The 13,376-nt window shown below is 37.8% G+C and overlaps 1 protein-coding gene across 1 annotated transcript; it reads right to left on the bottom strand.

Moving 5' to 3' along the window:
• Positions 1 to 3,586: 3,586 nt before the first annotated feature.
• LOC127137316 (uncharacterized) lies at positions 3,587 to 4,843 on the bottom strand. The gene is made up of 2 exons (XM_051063788.1): positions 4,061 to 4,843; positions 3,587 to 4,003 (listed from the first exon to the last, which is right to left on the bottom strand). Exons 1-2 carry the CDS (start codon positions 4,841 to 4,843, stop codon positions 3,587 to 3,589), a joined length of 1,200 nt encoding a protein of 399 aa, XP_050919745.1.
• Positions 4,844 to 13,376: the final 8,533 nt, after the last annotated feature.

The raw sequence follows: 13,376 nt of genomic DNA, 5'->3' as shown, positions 1-13,376 counted from the left end.
TCCTTACAAACTTGAGCCTCTAGTGAAGAGTTGAAGTGACAACCATGGCCTCATGGATCCAAGGGAGACCCAATAAACAACTGTAAGAAGCATGGATATCCATCACTTGAAAGGTGATTTGAAAGGTATATGGGCCAATGGTCATGGGGAGATCCACTTCTCCGATGACAGTCTTTCTAGAATCGTCAAAAGCTTTGACGATAACCCCACTAGATCTCATAGGAGCTCCTTAAAAAGTCAATCTAGACAAAGTTGATTTTGGCATGACGTTGAGTGAAGAACCTGTGTCCACCAATACACCGGATAGAGAATCAGTAAGGCAATTCATGGAAATATGCAAAGCCATGTTGTGATCCTTGCCTTCTATAGGGAGTTCTTCATAACTGAAGCTCAAATTGTTGCAGACAGTTATGTTGGCGACGATGCTGTCAAATTGGTCAATCGTTACATCATGGTCAACATAAGCTTGCTCGAGCACCTTTTGTAGAGCCTCCCTATGAGCCTCAGAACTCATCAACAAGGATAAAACGGATATTTTGGAAGGGGTTTGTAGGAGCTGATCCATAATTTTGTATTTGCTCTTCTTGATTAATCTCAAAACCTCATCAAATTATGAATTAATATTAGCCCCACTGGACTCTTCCACAATATTAGGTTTATTGCTCACAGTTGACGCCTCAACTTGCATTTTCTTTCCAACTGAAGCTTCAACATTTCTTAGTGGTACCGTAGTGAATACACACCCGCTTCTTGTGACCCCACTTGCATCGGCAATGTTGACGAAAGAAGGCGTATAGGGTAGAGGAACCTCTTTCCCATCTTTGGTCATGGTAGCTTGGTACTTGTAGGGTACAACTTTGTCAGATTGGTATGAAGTTGGGCCTGCTAAGTAGATAACCAAAGGCGACTTTGCAGAGCTACGACTATCGAATGTGATCTCCAAGGGTTCAGGAACATTGAACTAAGGGATTATAACATTGACATTGTTCTCGAGGTTTCTGGGATGTACAACGGTGATAGTTCCTACATCCAACAATCCTTGGATATCCTGCCGCACAAGGTAACATGCACATGTGTTTATCAAACAAACTTCACAGGTGGTGTAATCATGTGATTAAACAAAAGAAAGCCGAAACAAAATTTTGTGCATCTCAACCAAAGATCCTCTCACAAATCTCACATCATAGATTTGGTAATTACCCTGACAACCCTCAACCATATTGACTTGATTGAAGTTCCGATTTCGATCAACTCGGATAAGTCTGTTGTCTATTTCTTTTTGCAAGTCTTCCCTTACAATGTGACAACCACGAAGAGTTGTACGGCAAAGTCCGCAAGCCGCATACTTGTGTGGCATCATATAGATGAGCTCACCCAACTTAAGGTGCATTTCAACCAAATCTCCCTCTAGATAATGTACATCATGAACTCTGAAAGTACCAGGACAACCTTCCACCATGTTGGTAGAAGCTCCTCCATGTTGAGGTAGTGGATTGACTTGTACATTTGGATTGACATCTCTGAAAGATAGAATTCCGCTTTTGATCAACATTTGGACATCAAACTTCAAGCCATAACAGTCTTCTAGATTGTGTCCGGATGCCCCTTGGTGGTAAGCACAAAACTGGTCAGCTTTGTACCAATACAAAAGTTTCTCTGGAACAGGGGGAGGAGGTCTAGTTTGAATGTGTTTCTTGTCGACCAAAGATGGGAATAGTTTTGTGTAAGTCATCGGTATTGGATCAAATTGTGGCCTTCTTTGAACTTGGTTATTATTGTATTGTGGACGAGCCTGTGGTTGAGGCCGTTGTTGCTGTTGCATGGTATTATGTTGAATGTACTGAGGTTGTTGTTGTCGTTGTTGAACTTGTGGTTGAGGCTGTTATAAGAACTGTGGTTGGTAGGCTAGAGCTACCGCTGCAATATGTTGTTCTTGATATCTCTGCCTTGGTCTTCTGTGTACCACCGCACTAACGTCTTACTCTTTCTTCTTAGGGAACCCAACTTCGAACTTTCTAACGCCGCTGGATGAACCACCATCTTTAACCAATCGTCCCTCACAGACACCTTCTTCGAGACACATCCCTATATTCACCATGTTAGTGAAGTCACTTGGTGCACTCGCTATCATTCGTTCATAGTAGAAAGAACTTAGAGTCTTCAAGTTGGTCTTAGTCATTTCACTTTCTTCGAGAATAGGACAAATCTGGGCCGCAACCTCGCGCCATCTTTGTGCATATTCTTTGAGAGTTTCCTTGTCTCTTTGGGACATAGCCCGAAGTTGATCTCTGTCCGGCGCCATGTCGACATTGTACTTGTATTGCCTACTAAAAGCTTCATTGATATCATTGAATATGCGGATATGGGCACTATCCAAGTTCATGTACCACTTGAGAGCGACACCAGTCAGACTATCTTGAAAGTAGTGAATCAACAACTGGTGGTTGTCAGTTTGAGTAGACATTTTTCGGACATACATAGTCAAGTGGCTCCTTGGACAAGAATCCCCCTTGTACTTTTCAAAGTTAGGTACTTTGAATTTGGCAGGTATTTTGACATTTGGCGCAAGGCAGAAATCGTGGGCATTCTTCCCAAATAGATCTTTTCTTCTAAGGGCTTTAATCTCTCTTTGCATCTCAGCGAATTGATCTTGGAAATCACCCATTTTATCATATACTCCCATACTCTCACTTGGAGTGGTGTGAAAGAAGGGATCTTCGTGGTATGGAGTAGTGTGTATCACAGGAGGTGGCACAGACATGACAACAGGCACTACAAGAGCTCCAGGAACTTGTGGGCGGTAACCTTCTGGTGTATAATTTGGTGGCATTCCCCAAGGGAAATTGGGGTGCATCTGATATTGAGGAGCATTCACAGGTGCCACCGAAATGGGCGTAGATACAACTTCTGAAATTACAATTCTTTGAATGGTCTCTGGAGATGGCTAATTCTGAGCAGCCACCAGCATTTCCATAATCGTTGTGAGTCTCTCCAAATTGCTTTTGAGTGAAGTAACCTCTTCCCTGAGATCCTAATTTTCCTGTTCAAGTTGTTCCATCCTTTTTTGACGACTAGCTCGAGTGTTGTACCGGTGAAATAGTTTGTCTATTGGAGTGAAAGACATGGATAAGTCTTGGGAATGCAAAAAAAATTAATGTTTAGAATGATGCATGATGTGCAATGCAAATGTATTTTAAGGAACTTTAATAAACACAATTATTGAAAACATCATGGAGAGAAACATTACTCTTTTGATGGCTAAAAAAAATCTCATTTCATTAATATTGGAAAGATTACAATTTTTTTGAAGTGAACTTTCAAAAGATACAAGGAAAACAGCTAGAATCCTAAGGAAGTTGCTTAGAAGACGATCCAATCCCTCTTTTAGCTTCCTATTAAGCTCCTTGATCCGATCCTTCATCTGAGTTTTTTTAATCACTAGCTTGTCGACAATCATCTTCCAAGCGCCTGAGGTAGGACGATTATCTGAACCAGGAACTGGAATAATGCTAGAGGAAAATAAATCCTCTTGCACCTTTGTTTTCTTATTAGCAAGCTCTTCATCATTCCTCTACTTCAAGTGTCTTTAAAGCTCTTCATTCTCTATGTGGACGATCTGATACTTATTCTTCCAAGCATCCTTTTCTCGTTGCACCCTAGTCAAAGCAGTCTTGAGTTTCTCTACGTCAGTCATGAAAACAAGAGAAGGTTCTTTAACAGTTAAAGACAAAGGCTCTTGTCGAGGATAAGACATTTTCAAACTGACTTCCCTAACTTGCACCCATTGGTGATAAGGCTCCAAAGAGACGCAATCTAACTTTCCTAGAACTTCTCTTCTTTTCTTATGGAAGTGGCTCAAGGCATGCACAATCTTTTCTCTGAGTGCTTCGTTTTCCTCTCCTTCCTTGAAGAAGAAACTCTCTAAGAAGATGTTGTTGGGCTTGTCCTTCATTGGGTATCCAAACTGACGGCGAGCCAAAATCGGGTTGTAGTTAATGCCCCCCTTTGTACCAAGAAGAGGTACATTAGGAAACTCACCACAACTATCAATAATTGTCACCCCCTCATAAGCATGATCAAACCAATCAATGTCAGAATGAGTGAGAGACATAATCTTTTGTGACCATAGAAAACCGTCCTTAAGGTCCCAAAAGGCAGTAGATCGAGGCAAGGGCAAAATAAACCACTTGTAGAGCAGAGTTGCACAATATATGATCATTCTTCCCTTATGAAAATTCTTGAGATGGATTGAATGGTAAACATCTGGAAGCAAGGTAGGAACTGGATTTCCAATTAAGAATATTTTGATAGCATTAATGTCAACAAAGTCGTCAACATTAGGGAAGAGGAACAATCCATAGATAAGCAAGGCAAGAATAGACTCAAAAGCATCTGTACTATTCATGCTAGCCAAATAACGAGCTTCCTCTATCAAGAATTTAGTAGGCAAGCCAAGAATTCCTCCTTTTGTAGTTATACTAGCTTTGATCTCAGACATCTTTAAAAGAGTAGCTTTTGCAATGTCTTGATGCTTTGCAATTTCTACTAAACCGGAAAAGGGAACTTGATCATGGATGGGTAAGCCAATCAAGTGAGAAAACTCCTCCAAGGTAGGCACAAGATGATAATTTGGAAAGGTAAAGCACCGATACAATGGATCATAGAATTGGACCAATGTAGCAAGAATCCCCTCCATCATGTTGGTCTTCAAAATAGGTAGAAGTCTCCCATATCTACCTTTGAAGTCTTCAGGACTAACCACCAAAGATCCTAGCTCTCTTAAACATTCTAAATTTGGACTTTTGAAAGTGTACTTTTGAGTTCTTCTTCTTCCAAAATCCATAGTGAAAGATTCCTATGATATTTGCAACAAATGCTTTTAAGTTCTTTGAAGACTTTAATTAAGATGATGTTAATGAATGCATGAATGCATGAATGTATGAATGCACAAACACATCAAGATCAACAAACATAATCAATATATCAAATACATGGGTTTCATTCGGTTGACTTCATGAGCATGAGGCCATGTGTTTAACCATCCCAACAGGGTAAGTGCTAAGGGTTTATCATCAAGACGGGAACCAAAGTTCTAAGAAAGTTCCCAGAGTCATAATCCCATCTTTTGGATATTACCAGTTTGGACAATTACTTGTCAACCAATAATATTCTTAAGAGAAACTCATCTGAATGTAGTATCGTGTATCAACTAATTCAGGTTTACACCTTCATAGTCACCACACTACATCCTAACAAGGCTTAGTAGGGTAAAGGAATACTAAAGTCATAAGCTTCTCAGGCTCCCAGGTTAAAGATAGAAAATGTCTTCACGATTGCTCATTCAACAAATACCATCCCTAAAGGGGCCTCCACTGATTGGGGGATCCTCAAGTTAGCTTGTCCGGGATTACTCCACCCAAGCCAACTTGACTACACCACCCTTCTATCTCAATATGCACTAAAGTCCAGGTTAGGACTTATCTTAACACAAAGATCAACCAAAAAAATATAAACAAACAAATAATAAAACATAGATGAAAACAAAATAGGTGTAACCTTCTTGGGAAGTGTCCCTAGTGAAGTCGCCATTTCTGTCGCGGTGCGAATCGGAGACCAAGCTATTGGATTAACTTGACTCGCAAAACATTGATATCACCACCGGACTTTTATTTTTCCAAAGGAAGGGAAAAGATTCAAAATAAACCCAAAATAAACATGCATAGAAAATAGTAAAACTAGGAGCAAAGCAAGTAGAGATCGAAGGTACGGGGGTTGGTTATGCAAAGGGAAGGTATTAACACCCTAAACATCTATAGTACTCTACAGGAACCTTTTGATTTTATCTATGTTTTTAAGAGTTGTTTGCATTTTTTTGATGGGTTATAAAAGGGTTAAAAAAATGTTTTGGAAAGTGTTACTTGACTAAAGGTAAGTCAAAGTTTGAGTTGATATGCTTCATATGTACTAAAGCATTTGTAATTGAAAGATCCATTGACTAAAAGTAAGTCGAAGGTTGTGTTTGAAATGCTTCATGTGTACTAAAGCATTTTCAAGTGTAGTTGAAATATCAATTGACTAAAGGTAAGTCAAGGTTTGAATAGGTGTTTTAGTTTGAAAAGGGGGTAGGGTTAATGCATGAATGGATAAATAAAATCAACAGACAAACAAACAATATATGACTAAGAAGTCAACATAAGATCCTTTCCCTTGGATTTAGGTAAATAAAGATACATAAATTGGTAAGCCATGAACAAGCTACTTACATGTTTTTGAAGTATGATAATCATAAATAAGACATGACAAAGGTTTACATAACAACACAAGAGATAGCACATGAACATGTATGAGATACGTATTCAATCATCATGGGAGTTTATAAAGGAAATACTTGGATTAAGTGATAAACAATTACAAGATATGGATATAACATCACAAATTGGGATAGAATTATAAGACATGATTTAAACAAGTGTACATTACTCAATACAAGGGTATCAAACCACATAAGACAAGTATCATAATCAAGATATTGGTTGTCAAGTCAAGTTATGACGAGAGAAGGATATTCAAAACATGGATCATATGAACATGGTATGGACAAAGTAAAATCTTAAATGGATAACTATGCATGAAAGTTAAACAAGAGGCAAGAGCACGTTAGGGACAAGATTAGACCTAAACCCTAATCATGGCATGAATAAGAAACAAGCAAGTGGAAACCCTAACCATCTCCTAACCATTCATTCAAATATGTTTTCAAGATGAATCAATTTAGACATGATATGAAAATAATCAAGTTTAAACATGTTAAGTACAACAATCAACACTTGAAAGAATGTGCTATGATCATACAAACATTCAACAACAAGAAAAAACAAGAGATGAACCAAAGAGATTGATTAGGATCTCTAAAAACACCTAAAGAGCACATGTTTTATATCCAATAAAAAGTGGTAAAATAAATAATATTTTTTGGATTTTTTTGGTATCATCATAAAATAGACATTCTTATGTACACATGGCAAAAAGAATGGGTAAAAATGGTTAAGGGATCATGAAGTTATGGGTTTTTGAAGTTATGAAGAAAAATGAACATTTAACAAGTGAGAAAAAATAAACATTACGCTGGCCAGGTTCAAACCCACGTCCTTGGGGTTCCATGTACTTTTTCCAATGCCAACTCAACATAATCTTCAACCTCTCTCTCTCTCTCTCTCTCTCTCTCTCTCTCTCTCTCTCTCTCTCTCATTTTTCGTTTTCTTTTTCCCACTATTTTTCCAATCTTCCATCAATCATCTTTCTCTCATTTCTCAACCATTTTTTAAGAAATAAAGATCAAAATCGCATAGAAAAATGCAAGGAACACAATGGTACCATAGGTTTTGGCTAATACTCAAAGATGGAGATGCATGAAGGTAAAAACCAGAACTGAAACTTTAGGTTTCATGTAACATGATTTCACATAAACAACAATATAAATGACATGTAAGCTAATGATCCTTCTTAACACAATAAATGCTACATATTTGCTTCAGAAATCAAAATGAAATGACGTATGTATGATGAGTTTCAAAGTGCAAGAATATACCTATTGGAGCAAGGTCCAATGCCTCTTAAAGAATACTTCCAGCTACTGTTTGATACCTCTCCTAATGCTTATGAGTTCCCAGAAGATGATTGGAACCTTTGGTTTGCAGAATGCACGAGGCAAATGAGAGAATGGAAGTTAAGGTTGAAAAGCTCTCAAGAATGGAGTTTTTCTTAGAAAGCTTGGTGTGTGGATAGATGAAGCCATGTCTTCTATTTATAGGGATCATTAAGGGTTCAAGAAGCCTCAAATATCATAAAATAATCACGGCTTGTACTGGTTTGCTTGCTTGCCTTCTTAGTTCCCTCGCAAAACACTAAGTGGGAAGCATGACAAAAGCATGAGGGGCTTGGAGTGTTTTATTGAGCTTTGTCTGAAGTGTAGGAGTGGACTTGATGTTTAGAGTTGGTATGCATTAGATCCAAAGCCATTTGGGATCTCAATGGTACTTAATATTGGGTTAAAGCCACTTTACACTAATGGAAGTGTAACCATTATGCCAAAAATGGAATGATTCATTGTGTAATGGCTTGGTTGCTTGGATAATGGCTCAAAAGTGTGTGTGATCTTCTGATTAGAGTGATATTTAGAAGTAAGAAGTACATGTGCTTGTGGATTTGTTTGGATTTGTAGTATACTTTGGCTTGGGATTTGACTTACGAACCATTCCATGAGGCTGTCTTCTCAAATTCGATTCTCTTCTCTCGAGCATGGAAATTTCTTGATCTTGGACATTTTGGAAAGATGGAATCATGATATACAATTTTCATGTTGATCACTCTTCTTGAACCAATCGGGATCTTGGTGAAAAATTGGCATAAATTTGGTCACTTGACTAGGTCAGCATGTTGAAAATTTCACCGTGTTTTACCACTTGACAAACAAATGAATCATCCACTTCATGGCCCCATATCTCCTTATTCGTGCATTTTTTGAGGTTTTATCACCTAGGACAAAGTTGAAGTATGAAAAAAGGTCTTTAATCTGATCGTTTGATCAAATAAAATGGTGGCTTGGATCATAAGTTATGGCCTTGGAAAGTTGGGTACTTGGACATATTTTTTAGGGACTTAGTAAAAATTTCAAATTCTCCATCTTTGCCCTTTTTGCAAGTAACCTTGATTTTCTTGACTAAACTTGATCAAACGACTTCAATGATCATATTTTTATAATCCTTGACTTGAAAAGTCCATAGTTGACCAAAAATCTTAAAAGTCAAACTTTGACTTTAAGCATCTGTTGACTTTTCCATAAATTGTGTTCAAACTTTCATCTGCTTATGAACATAACCTCTTGATCCCTATGAATTGTATGAGTGGGTTATGAGTGAACATTTGAATACCTTGGATCATGCCTCAAGCCATAAAATCATGCTTTGGTCAAAGAGCCAACATTAAGCCGACTTTGACCAAAACCCTAATTTTGAGTGTCAGATGAATTGTGGCTTGATGAACTTGAATTGAGGTGAGTACAAACTTTGGTTGTTGATGAAGGGAGACTCTTGGTCAACTTGATATATCTATGATCCCACTAAGCCTTGATTGATCCATCCCTTGTACTTCTTGATGCCAAAACCCTAACTTGCAAACAAAGCAAAGCAAGACATATTTTTTTTTGTATTTTTGTGGGGTTAGCAAAGCATAAGGACATACACAAAAGTATTTGATGACCTTTGTTTTATGAAAATGATACAAATCATAAGGGATCTTAGGGGTGAAAATTAGGGTATTACAAGGAGCCCTCTAAGTTTGGAGAATTTCCAATATTGTCTCCATGTTTCCCTGAAAGAGGTTCATTCTGCCCTGGACATCGGCGAGAGGCTCTCTAACGACAGTGTTATCAGATTCATAATCAACCATGATTCTGGATTTGTTTGCACGGGTATAATAGTGATGACGAGTCGTCATACTTGTTGTATAAAGATGGAGAGGGTAAGCATTTTTTTTCTGGAGGCTTAAGCAAATAAATGCATGGATGCATGAATGTATGCAAAAAAATTTGACATATGCATATTTATGTATTTTTAACATTTCTTTTTATAAAGAAAATTTTTCAAGGAACCATTGAGTTTGTTCATCAACATAAGCAATCATAAATCATAAAAAGAGATATAGTATGTGAAGTCCATAACCAAGAAACTCTTTTATTCAATATCAGAGCGTGGAGTACAAATACATATCAAGAATCTTTCTGACGGGATACAATAATCTCAACTTTAAGCCTATCGAATACCACCCTACAAATAGAAATGAAATGAAATACATCCTAATGGACATTGTGCGGGACACTTCAACAAAAGCTTCTTTCAACAAATCTGGTAAGTTTTCCATGCCATGTTCAACGAATTGGGTCAGGTGTGCACGTCTTTCCCTCCAATATTGCACGTACTTAAAGGAGGTTGTATGGTAGAGTGTGATCAGGTCCGTCTAGAAGATCTCTCACAAATGTCTCCTTTTGGTCTAGGAGCCCTTGAAAATGTCCATTGTGCCTTTCCAAACGACCATTCTCTTGTTTTAGTATATTGGTGCTCTCCAGATTCTTGTGTGCTTGATCCTTCAGCCCACAAATCTCTTCAAACCTCTAGTCTAGCTCACTCTGGTGTTGACGAAGAGTGACCTCTAGCAGCTTGACACAAATTTCTTCATTTTTCAGCCCTTTCTTGTAAGCTTCCAGTTGGTCTTGAAGTTTCTTTATTTGCTCTTTGTAGTTAAGCTCCACTTTACAAGCCTGGTATTGAGTTTCTGCTAGCTGTTTCTTCTTTTCCGGTAGGCTAGCATAAGTTCCTTTTAGTGCTTCACCCATTTTTCTTCTCTTATGCAACTCATAATGCACCTCATCATTCGCCTGGTGTGCTCTCTCTCTCTCTCTCTCTCTCTCTCTCTCTCTCTCTCTCTCTCTTCTAATTCAGGTTGAACTTCAAAGTCTCTTTCTCCAAGGACATCTTACCAAGTATAGATTTGAGATCCGCATTCTCTTTCTATAGGGATTTGATAGTTCCTTTTAGCTCATCGACTTCAGAAGTATGATTGATCATAGGTTCAAGAAGCTTGATGCTCATGGATGGTTCAGATAGAAATGGCAGCAATATCTCTTTGACTTTGTCTTTCACCCATCTGGTATAAGCTTCTCTGGATATGCAGTTCTTCTTACCCATTTCTGCTCTTCCTTGAGGACAAATTTCTCCCCAAGCCTTGATAATCTTCTTGAGTAGCTATGGATCATCAACCCCTTCATGTAAAGCAAAACCTTCTACACTCTTAGAATCAGGTTTATCTACCATGGGGTATCCCAACTGCCGTAATGCTAACCTCAGGTTGTAGTTGATTCCCCCTTTTGTACCAAGAAGAGGTATGTTAGGGAAGTTACCACAGTTGAGGATGAGTTTGACGTTGTCGTAGACTCGAGAGTACCAGGAAATATCTTAAACGTTTAAGGACATGATCCTCTGGGACCACTTCAGGCTGCCTTTGTTTTCCAAGAAAGGACCTTTGTTGGGTAGATGCGAAATAAACCATCTATACAACAAAGGGATACAACAAACGATGGTTTCCTTCTTCTTCTGAGTCCTTACATGGATGGAGTAGTAAGTATCAGCAAGAATAGTAGGAACATGGTAATGAGTCAAGAAAATATGAATAACAACCAGGTCCAAAAATTCTTCCTGTTTGGAAACAGGACGATCCCATAGATTAGGAGAGCTATAATGGTGTTGAAATTCGTCCAACTCTCAGCATCATCGAAGGTAGTAGCTTTATCAATGAGAAACTTTGAGGTAAAACCATGTTGTCGGACCCCAATTTTGACCCTAAGATCCCTCATGGTATCTCATCATTTGCATTGGCTTTAGGATCACACCTTGGCATCCTCCTTACCCCTTATTCATTGGGTTTGTATTGGGAGAGATCACCAAGCACATTTGATTGTATCATACTTTGTTTTTCTTTATTTACTAACCCAAATACCAAAAATATACCTATATATGTCTTTGTTTCTTTTGTAGGTAGTGTGTGTGTCCACCTATACCCTATCAAGCTCACAACTAGAGTTTGAGACCCTCAATGCAAAGAGATCAATCGAACAATGGTTCACATTGGTTCTACACATCATATATGGATCCCCATGTTATTTATTTATCATTTTGGTCCAGAATTCATCAACAGTTTGAAGCTTGTTTGCCTTGGAATCCCTAATTCATCTGGGTATCTTATGTGACTTCCTTAACAAGTTTCTTACCAATTGGTCAAAGATATAAAGGTATAATTCATTTTACATCATTTTATGCATATATGATCCTCCATGAGTCCCAAATGTCAAGAAAACCTCAAGTTTGCAAGTTGGTTCAAAGAAGTTGACCAAAGAAAGTTAACTGGTCAAAACTAGGGTTCCTTAGACCCTATCTCCTAAAATGTTTGTCATATGAAAATGATTCCAAGAGAAATGTTACTCCTTATGACATTGCAAACAACTTTAATGTTGATATCAAGAGATATTTTTGCTGGGAAATTCATTATTTATGGTGAAAGATTATATGTCATTTTGTCTGTGCCCTAGTTAGGAGGTCAACTTCCAAGGACCATAACTTGCTCAATTTGTATGATATAAAGGCCATCAAAGTATCATAATCAATTTCAAGTTTCCTTATCCAACTTTTATTATTTGAGAAATTTCAATTTCTACTTTCAAGGGCATGTTCCAAGAGGAAACATTATAGGTCATTTTGAGTTATTACCATTGAACAAACAATTTTTCTCAACTTCTAAAATGCATAACTCCCTCATGAAAAATCCAAATGATTTCAAATTTGTGATTAAATTGAATAGGAATGAAATAAATACAAATTTGATGAAGGAACCTTTTCCATTTTAAACTCATAGCAAAAGTTATTCAAGGTGGAAGAAGTGGTCATTTGACTTGGGACTTAGAAAATTTTCAATCATGTTTGATTTATCAAACTTCCACCTCAGATTTCTTCATTATCCAAGCTCCAAATGAAAAAGTGTTCAACATCAAAGTTCTTACCCTTGACGTCACCTTTCTAAAACATCAAAGATCACTTCATTTGGAAAAAAAATGAGGGACTTACACATGGATTCTATGCATAGCTTATTTTGGCAACTTTTGAACCCATTTCCCAATTACCATTGCATGGCCTAATGGTATGATCTCATCATGGTTTGTGCATGCTTTTGAACTCAATACAATTATTATTTTGGTCTTAATACATGTCCATGCACCCATGCACATCACATTACTATTTTTGGACAAATTATGGAAAGGTGTGGAAAGCAACTCATATGCTATAATACATTGCCTTGCTGCTCAGAAAAGGGATCCCTCTTGCCCAAGCTTTGAACCATTGTCTCCCTAACCTCCATTAAAGGATAAACTTTAAGATTTAACTTGAAATCGAGTTTCAATTCTCCTTTTGTTTTGAGATTGAGACTCCAAGAATCCAAGCCTTCCATTGATCCATTTCACTTCCTACAACCATTTAGAGTCGAGGCAAGGAAAATTGGAAGCAAGATCAAGCCAAATTGAAGCCAACCGAAGGTGAATTTTATCAAACTTATCTTCTTCGATTCTCCCTCATTTCTCAACTATTTTGATTGATTATTGGTTGTCTGAAGACCTACCAATGCAGGCAACAAGATTGAGTTACTTTGAGGTCAAATCGAAGCAACTCAGATCATGTTCCTCAAATTTCAAATCCATGTATCTTTCAATATACTTGGAGTTGGAAGAAATTGAGGCCAGATTCGAGCTCCTGAGCATTTTTCCTTTGAAATAG

Source organism: Lathyrus oleraceus, chromosome 4 (genome assembly GCF_024323335.1).
Source record: "Lathyrus oleraceus cultivar Zhongwan6 chromosome 4, CAAS_Psat_ZW6_1.0, whole genome shotgun sequence".
NCBI classification, from domain to species: Eukaryota; Viridiplantae; Streptophyta; class Magnoliopsida; order Fabales; family Fabaceae; genus Lathyrus; species Lathyrus oleraceus.
The sequence above is the reverse complement of the archived record's forward strand: the minus strand, read 5'-3'. Positions and strand labels throughout refer to the sequence as shown.